Source organism: Pogona vitticeps, chromosome 1 (assembly GCF_051106095.1).
Source record: "Pogona vitticeps strain Pit_001003342236 chromosome 1, PviZW2.1, whole genome shotgun sequence".
NCBI classification, from domain to species: domain Eukaryota; kingdom Metazoa; phylum Chordata; class Lepidosauria; order Squamata; family Agamidae; genus Pogona; species Pogona vitticeps.
The window spans coordinates 52751772-52761237 of record NC_135783.1 but is presented as its reverse complement, the minus strand read 5'-3'; the positions used below and the strand labels follow the sequence as shown (position 1 = coordinate 52761237).

Sequence of the window (9466 nt, the reverse complement as noted above, 5' to 3'; positions counted from 1 at the left end):
CTAGGCTGATTTAAAAAACCTGCTTAATAAGGCGTGGACTAGCAGAGTCCTTTGAGAGCAGATATTCTGATTTCATTTTCATGCTTCAGTCATAAAAAAATTGATTAAACATTTCAAAAAAATTATGCAGCCTGTACTATTATGCATTTTTCTGCACACTGCTCCTATTAAGCTTCTCCTCAAAACAAGATATTTAGCATTTATACCCAACTTCATGCATTTATCCAGAAATTCAACTGAATCTAATACTTTTCCCAATTAAATGCATTAAGAATTTCACTTCACTATCACACTGCATTTTGAACATATCAAGCTGCCTTATATCAAGCATGACACATGTTTTATCTAGGCTGATATTGTTTCCTGTGCCTCTTTTACCACTAGTACTCCTCCATGGCCTCATGTACAGGTATTTCTTAACTTGGCTACAATATCCTTTTGAAGACATACTACAATCTGAGCCCAGCATCTATCTAAACGCAAAACATTTGTTTTATTACTAAACAGCTGTCAACTTCTCCAAGTGTCAAAAAGCAGGCACGTGATCAAAACATTATTAGGTAGTAATACCTGTGTTTATCCATTGACAAAAGTGTTCTTCAAAATATCCTTAATCTCAGGGAGGTCAGCAAGATGAAATTGAAAAATGCAAATGTGTGGTTTAGCAGGGTTTAGATACTATTCTTGTTGGGTTTTTTCCTTCAGGATTGTCTCCCAGGAATTCAGGATGAAATTGCTAGGTCTAAATGATGTCATGTGCTCTGGTAACAAAAGTAATCCTCACTGTGAATCAATAGGATTTACTCTTGGTTCTGTAGGCATAGAACGGCAGCCATGGGATGATTTAAACAATTCACCAGAATAAAGTGTCAGTACTTTATTCTGAAGGTCTTTTTATCTTAAATATTAGTTTAAAACAAGGAAACATAAAATGTAAGATATTTTATTAAATAATTGAAGAAAAGGTTCAAGAAATTGTGATAAATTGGATTTTGGATCTTTAGGATTTATATGAGACAATAATTGAAGTTTATTTAGCATACACACTGATCAATCAAATGGTCCTCTTCAGATGAAATTAAGTTCGGTCCTCAAACTGTGCCTTATTTTTTAAGAGATAAGCCGCTAGAAATTCAATAGGATTTGGTGGTCTGAAAAGGAAAAAAAAAGATAGCAATTTCTTGTACACCTACTTATTTTAACTTCAATGATCTTATTTTATTTTGATGCATTACCTAATTTGGCATAAAACAGACAGTAGCTAAGTAGAAACATTTGCTGTTTTTCAAATCTGAGTCAGAATGCCTATTTCATATTTTTCTCTCTGTTTTGTCAAGTACAGAAGTGGGGTGTGTGAATGCACATGTGTCCCTTTTCTGTTGGGGGCTGCATACCAGAGATGGACAGTTTGAGACAGCACTGGGTGGAGCCACCACTGACAGTAGGTGGCACCACCCATTTACTATCCTGAATTCTAGCATCTTTCATTTTATATCATAGTCCATACTTCCCAGTGCTGTAATCTTCATCCCTATTGTTCTTTCGGTGCCTCTCTTACCATGTAGGATTTTCCCCCCAAAACATACTTAGCATATTTAATGACTTCCTATCTCTTTGATGCTGCAAACCAGATTGCCTAGCTTTTTTTTTACTAATTATGGAGAAAAGTGCAACTTCAATGGCCAAAAGGAAAATGCAGGAGGAAAAACAACTCACTCTGTCCCTGCTCCAATACTTTCCTCTGCTTCTGGGGTAGCCACAAAGGAAGAAATGGCCCTTCCTAGGCTCTCTCCTGTTTCAAATAGCACTGTAACCAAGGCACAGAATGCTCTATGAGTCCAGTATTAAAATCTACTCTATTTCTGTGCTGGATAAGCTGAGGATTGAGTCAGAGGAAGTGACGGAGGCTATGGGATAGATGCAACGGTGTCATAGGGCTTAACCAGTCCATGGGCCACAATAATACATGTTTCCCAACCTTTTATTATAGGTTACATTTGACAACTGTGAAACAGTGAACTGATAGCAATGTATGATTTCATGTGGTACAATTTCATACAGAGCAATACTGAATGCTGCTCCCTTTTCCAAATGTCAGTTACCAAGAGCTCCTTTTACCCTCCTCCCTCAGAATTTTACAGAGAAACTTGCATAAACATCTACAATATCCATGGTGATAACTGAATTAAAGCTGACTATTAAGAATCATAACTGTTTTCAGATTCATAAACTAGATCTCTAGAGTAAACTTTGAGATCTTCTAAATTGAAAGCATATAGTTCATTTCTCTGAAATAGCAAATGAAGTAGGAGATCTATGGACTAGAGGGTTTAAAAATTCAGGAGAGGACTTACATGAACAAATTCTCTATACACTGACAGTCCTTTAACCTACAAAACTGTCATGTAGAGAGCTAATCTAGTTTGTGCGCAACTTTTTGGTATAGAAGATAATTCATTCACCTGAGCCCCCAATGTTATTTTGGAATAGTATGGCCCAGATATATACAGTGGTGCCTCTCTTAGTGATGTTAATTCGTTCTGCAAAAATTGCTGCAGAACGAAAACGTTGCTATGCGATATTAAAAAGCCCATAGAAACTCACTGAAACTCCTTCAATGCGTTCCTGTGGGCTTAAAACTCACAGTTGAGCGAAGATCCTCCATAGCACCGCCATTTTCGGTGCCTCTAAAGCGAGGAATCAGTCTCAAAAAACAGTGGGTGACCATTTTGTTTGAAACCGCCGATCAGCTGTGCGAAAATGGGGGCTTTGCAATGATCACTTCCCTGAGATCATCGCAAAGTGAAAATACCCCACAGGGAACATCGCAAAGCGATCGCTATTGCGATTGCACAAAGTCCACCGCAAAGCGATTTCGTCGTAAAACGGAGTGATCGCTATGCGAGGCACCACTGTATTTACCAACCCATCTAGGTTGTGTTTTTTTAATTTTATTTTTAAACTAGACCTATATAAAGCATATAAACAGAAAAATTAGTTAGGTATTTCTAAATCCAATGATGAAAGAAAAAAGTAGTACTGTACCTCTCTTTTGCAAGCACTGCAAGTCCCTGTAATAGGATAGGCACAACTGTCTGATCCAGATAGGCACGTGTAGGCAGTGACTGAAGGTCCACTTTCTGCTTTGATGTTTTCTCTGCATTTGCTTTCTCATTCTCCACTATTCGCTTAAAATGCAAAGCACACACTTCATGAAGACAGCAAAACAGTATTTTAGTTGCAAGCATGAAGACATGCATTGCTCAATTCAAATGGCCAAGAAGTGCCCAACTATCTGAATTTTTTTCTTCAGTCTATTTAACGAGTAGACGTTGTCTAGAGGGGCGGGGTAGAAATTGAATCAATCAATCAATCAATCAATCAATCAATCAAATGGTTTCATTTTCTCTAATCAGTCATGTGAAACTTGAATTATAAAAGATTATTAACTTCTTTCATTACTGACTTTGGCTCTAAGGAGTATCACTGTGCAGCCTAAGTTCACGCATTAAATACAGTTAAAACGGATTCTTAGTTACTTCAATTCAAAGCTTATAACAAAAAAATACACACAAATGTACAAAAACATGCCACACAGTAGCATCAGTCTAAGCACATATATTATATATATACTGAAGCAATAAACTATACAACACATTTTGTTGTATTACATCCAAAGAAAGCACTTGTTTGATTTTATCTGAAGAAAAGCTAATACAATTTTCTCTTATTCTTGGTGCCACTTCACAATAAATATCAGATATTATATGGCCACAAGAGGCAAGCTACCATAATTAATGACTTGCCTGATACCTTCTTACCAACTTCATTTTGCTATAACAGTGGTAGACGATATTTTGCACATAGGTACCAAGGTAAGGCTAATCTTGATTATTAGTATAATCTTAGTTACCTCTACATTTTCTGTAAGACCATATTCTGCATGAGGATTCTCTGGAACCTGCAAAAATGACATATAATTATGAAATACAATTAAAATATTTAGATATGTTTGAAAAACACAGGTTCATTAAAAGTGGTATTGTTGGAAGCTTATATTACCTGTGGCTGGCTCTCCATAATCTGTTCTGTGTCCATGATGCGTAAAAATTACCTAATATAAAATGATCTTTGGGGAGAAAATTTAAATTTTAAAAAGGTTAATTGAACTGTGACATTTAAAAGCTCATAACACAAAACACAATCCATAACCAAAGTGCTATGAGCAATTGAGAGAGCTTATTGGAATGGATTCAGATTTTTGCTAAATGCACTTTTTCCACATAAAAACAAATAGATATCTTACGAAGAAGAGAATGGTGCCTTAACTGCTTTGCACTGTAAAAACTATTTGGGGTGGTAGTGGTCTGAAAAATGACAGAGAGATATATTATTGAATGATCATAAATGATACCCAGAAATGTGGGTGTAGATAAGAGCTGTAAAAGCTTACTCCAAAGCAAACCCCACAGATTGAACTGAGGCTGGCTCCTAAGAAACCATACATGGGATTGCAGCCCTGTTTACGTACCCTAAGGAACGCTTTGTCCATAGTGCGCTCCCCTACACTACACACTAAGAAGCACCTCAAACCGTCCATACGAGAGCCATTACTCGACCTGCCTGCTATTCGGTTATTAAGACTACTAAATTGAGAAGGCGGGAGAGGACCGGATCCCGGCTGCATCACGGAAACACGAGCGCCGGGATCTCGGGTTTCCAAGCAAAGGCCGGGCAAGCGGCGGCTGGGACTCGGCTCGAGAGACTCGCCTCCTCACCTCCGAACAGCCAAGCAGTATCGGTTCGGGAGCGAACCCAGAGAGCAAGGGCCTGTCGCGAAGCAACGGCCAAAACAACCGTCGATGCAGGTCGTGCGCAGGCTGACGTGCTTCGCTGTGTCGCAAACGAGAGGAAAGAACTGTCGTAAATCACGGGCCACGAGTACGCCTGCGTGAGGACCAACGTCCCTTACTTACTTCCTCTCTAGAGGGGGATGCGAAGATGTCGATACTCCCAGGAAAGGTGGCTTACTGAGTCTGTCCTAGCTCATCAATAGAGTACGTGCTTGTGCATTCAGAGTAAAACCAATCATCCAGCCCATAAAGCAGAAGTAACTGAGCAGCAGAAGGAAATCGTCACTAATCAAATCAGATTCGAAAATAAAACGTGCTCACATCTCAGAGTTTGAAAAGGTTCACACCTACAAGTAGGAAAGGTGTTTTAAAAATGATTAGTTACAGCACTTAGTCACCCGATAATTAGCTAGCAATATATTTATGCGTTTTAAGATTTTTCTTGAATTCTTGATTTTCTGGCTACTGGAAAGTGGAACAGTTGCCTTTCATTTTTTTTCCTTTTTGTTATAAAAAGTCACTGGCCTGTAACACAAAGCACACTTTAAACCAGTTATATTGCACTGCAAAAGGCATGAAGTTACCTTTCACCGCACTTCAGACATAACAGCGAGATTCCTGTTGGCATTTGTGCAAGCATCCCCCTTTCATGGAATGGTCTCCATCACACTCAGTTTTGCACTAATTGCAAATTATGAGGTCAATTCTATAAAAAAACAGACTGCAGGAGAAAAATGTCTTCGCTATGGTTTTTGCCCATATGGATTTTCTCAAAAAGAGCCTGTTGTATGTAACTTAGCTATGCCTTAGACTAGAGATTTCTTTTACAGGAATTAATCACATCAAACTATTTCCTTGTTCTTATGTGAGCTGGAGGAAAGAGGCAAAGAGAAGAAAGAGAGTGAGTCATTCCCTACCACGTCTATAGGGGAGGGTAATGACAGAGAGGTAAAGAAAGTGACAAAAGAAGTGAAAGGACTGGAAGCAGAAGAAAAGAGAGAGGAGACAGAGAAAGAGAAAAAGAGGGTAGATGTGTTCTTGAGGTCAGAAGAGACAAGAAAAGTGAATGTGTGGGAAGAAGCGAGACAGAAGGAGGAAGACGTACCAAGAATATTTAAAATGCCACAGAGAAAGGAGACAAAAGATGAGATATGCAGAACAGTAGAAAGAGGAAAGAAAGAAGGAGAATTAAAGATATCCTTAGAAGGGCTAGGACTGGAGGAATGGACTGTGTTAGTATATCCTTGGAGATCCTTGGAAGAAGGTGGTCCATCCAGGACCTGTCCTGCCGAATCAAAAGCCACCGGAGGAGACTGGTCTCGTCACCTCTGTTGTGGGACTATCTGTGTGGTGAGGAGTGGCTCCTTACGAAATCCAAGGGATCAAGAGCGATTCGGACCCTCTCCCTATTGAGGAAAGATTACCGTGGCAGTTTACCTTTGTTGTGGACTGAGTTACCTGTAGACCTTGATCATGTTGACCCTACAGAAGTTGTTATTGACAAACCCAATAGTTCTGTTAATAAAGACTTTATTGTTAAAAAATTGATTTCTCCGTCTTTTCCCGCCAAATTTAAGGAACTATCGTACGCTAATGAAGAGCCCTATCACATCTTACAGGATAACACAGTCTGCTTTAGCTAGGGAGTTCCAGAAGTGCTGCAGGAGGATCTAAAACAGTGTGGGAAACAAATTTAAATATTAATATACCTGAAGAAACTTGGACAGGAATCTGGAAAAAATATCCATATAAATCTATTTCAGCAAGTGCAAAAGAAACGGTTCTAAAGGTAGTGCACCGATGGCATCTATGCCCTACAAAACTACACAGAATTAATAAAGATATATCCGATAAATGTTGGAGGAACTGCGGTCAAAAGGGAACTCTGGAACATATGTGGATCTCTTGCCCCAAAATAGAAACTTTTTGGCTGGAGGTAATTAAATGGATAGAAACACTGACTAATCAAAAAATAGAGATTAATGAAACATTATTGTTATTTTCATTATTCACGGGGGGAAATGAGAAACTACAATATAAAGAATTAATTGAAAATCTCATAGGCACCGCAAGATCTGAAATAGCTAAAAATTGGAAAAAAGCCCAAGATCTCTCACTGCAAGCATTCACAAGTAAAATATGGCATACATTGTTGATGGAAAAAATGACGAATAAAGTTAGAGTATATAGAGGGGAAATAAGCTATAGTAAATTCACGGAAAACTGGAAGCCATTATTAAAATATGCTGATAAAATGGAGACATGTGGTTTGAAAAGAGACTTAGATTGTTGGTCAATTTTTTTTAAAAAAGGTGATGGTTAAAGGTATATATATGTGATTTGGAGAAAAGTGGGGAATAGTTTTGTATTTAATATTTGTAAAATGTTCGATTGTCTTTTCATTCTTTAGAAATAAATAAATAAATTAAAAAAAAAAAAGAAGTGCTGCAGAGAGAGATCTGTCTTGCATAGCCATAAATCTGACCTGAATTTGTGGTCAGAGGCACCATACTCTCATCTGAAGATATGGAAATAGCAGGGCTGAACACTAGAACTGATGAAGTGAGCTGCAGTCTATGCATGTTTATGCTGTACATGTTTATGCTTTTTGGACTTTAATGTACCCCAAGATTATTTGTTGTTTTGACTGGGAAATTAGTCATTGGACCATCCTCTTCAACATAGTTCTTTAATTTAGGATAACTTGATCTGTGCATTTGACTTAATGCTGACTGCAGTACATATGAGTGTGAACAGTTAACAGATTCTACATGTCTTGGTTTCTTATATAGAACCTAAATTTTCTCTCAAAAGTAAACAGTTTGATCCAGAATGAATTCATGAGTATTTTTAAATCACATTTCTGTAGATGTGGGCTTTCTGATGTCTTTATATAAGCAAATATTTATTATCCTGTTGGTTTATAACCCACCCTCTGATCAAATTATTTTGAAAGTGGCTTATAACAGGTCATAATAGTACACCCACATCACACATGAACTCTCTCCCTTACAAAACACCATGCTTCATCACTTGATCCTCTGGTGAGCCAGAATGCATTACTGGGTAACCACTTTCAAACAGCAAGTAGCAGTTGGAACCCAGTGTTCTTTCAGACAGGTGTGAGGAACCATAGGTAAAGGTTCCCCTTGATATTTAGTCCAGTCATGTCCCCGTTTCCAAGCCATGGAGCCAGCGTTTGTCTGAAGACTGTTTCCGTGGTCACGTGGCTAGCATGACTAGACAAGGAAAGTCATTACTGTAACAGCCTCCTTATACCTCACAAAGGGGCCATTACGTCACACTCAATCACTCTTCGTTTCCACTGCCACCAACCATTCCATCAAATGAATCTTCAGGCCAAAGTATGATTTCAAAATAAAAACTTAGGTTTATTGTATACAAACAAAAGGAATGGTAAATCACTTGAATATAAATAATACTTTAATCACTATAATAATATAACAATCACACACACACTCTCACAGACCCTCACTATGTAGCACAGTTCTTATCTCTCAGTATCTCCAAGCCCTAACCATCTCCATCTCTCACACCATTCACTCCCCTTATATACAACAGCTCCACCCCTTATGTCCCACCCTCCATCACACCATTGGTAGATGACACACAGCTTCAGCAGTGACGGGCAGGTGATGTCATAGCTGTATGTAACAATTACCTTCCCACCAAGGTGGTACCTATTTATCTGCTCACATTTTTACATGCTTTCGAACTGCTAGGATGGCAGGAGCTGGGACAAGCGAAGGGAGCTCACTCCGTCATATGGATTCAATCTTACGACTGCTGGTCTTCTGACCTTGCAGCACAGAGGCTTCTGCAGTTTAACCCGCAGCACCACCACGTCCCTATGAAGAACCATAGATCACTGTAATTGCTGCTTCCTTAATCAATGCATTATGTCGACAGACTGATCAATCGTCGATCAGGGAGGAATAGCTTACCGGCGGCAGAGCTTGTTTCCCTCGTCAATGGTAGTACAGACTATCGTATATTGTCCTTCCCTTCAGCTTAACCCTTTCAGGACACTTTCGATAAACAGCAAGCAGACTGAAGGAAAGAGCATTTATTAGAAACATATTTTTCAACCCAGTGCAACTACTCATGTCAATGACTATATCTTTGTACTATAAGAGATAGAATTGCCAGGTCTCAGGGAGTTGCTACGCTATGGAGAAGGATTTTTATACATATGTGTACAGTATTGTGAATTTGCTTTAAAGACAAGATATACATGCTAATTTGTTCTGCATCATCAAGTCGGAACCGACTTTTAGCGACCCTAATACGGCTTTCTAGGGAAGTGAGAGACGAGTTCCACACACCTCGTGAGTTCCCATGGCTGAGTCAGGCAGGATTCAAACCCAGGCTTCCTGAATCTCTCCTTCTATCCACACACCACCCATTGTGCGGAGAACTGCATTGCTTGATGGGAATTGTAGTCTACGGCTCTCTATTTTAGATTGCCTGTTGCTGGCCACGCCCCCTATTGTCACTTGAGCAGTTCGCGCAGGCGCGAATTAACAATAGTTCCTGTAGCGGGGAACGGCCGTTACGGCGCTCCTTATTCAGGAAGGGTCGCTACGTTGTGG

General features: G+C 39.1%; 1 protein-coding gene across 2 annotated transcripts; it reads right to left on the bottom strand.

Annotated features, from left to right (window-relative positions):
• Positions 1-927: 927 nt before the first annotated feature.
• Positions 928-4920, bottom strand: DPY30 (dpy-30 histone methyltransferase complex regulatory subunit). Of its 2 annotated transcripts, none has more exons than XM_020788075.3 (5): positions 4779-4920; positions 4063-4129; positions 3914-3961; positions 3046-3188; positions 928-1151 (listed from the first exon to the last, which is right to left on the bottom strand). In XM_020788075.3, exons 2-5 carry the CDS (start codon positions 4096-4098, stop codon positions 1079-1081), a joined length of 300 nt encoding a protein of 99 aa, XP_020643734.1. In that variant the 5' UTR covers positions 4099-4129; positions 4779-4920; the 3' UTR covers positions 928-1078. The 2 variants fall into 2 exon arrangements, with proteins under 2 accessions (XP_020643734.1, XP_078239214.1); XM_078383088.1 differs by having other exon boundaries at positions 4532-4786.
• Positions 4921-9466: the final 4546 nt, after the last annotated feature.

Excerpts from the sequence above, each read along its gene's own strand:
- DPY30 (XM_020788075.3), bottom strand. The coding sequence starts at position 4,098 with ATGGACACAGAACAGATTATGGAGAGCCAGCCACAG. Across the intron at positions 3,962-4,062 it reads TTATGGAGAGCCAGCCACAG|GTTCCAGAGAATCCTCATGC; the intron begins GTAATATAAGCT and ends TCATTTTTGCAG. Across the intron at positions 3,189-3,913 it reads GTCTTACAGAAAATGTAGAG|CGAATAGTGGAGAATGAGAA; the intron begins GTAACTAAGATT and ends TTGCATTTTAAG.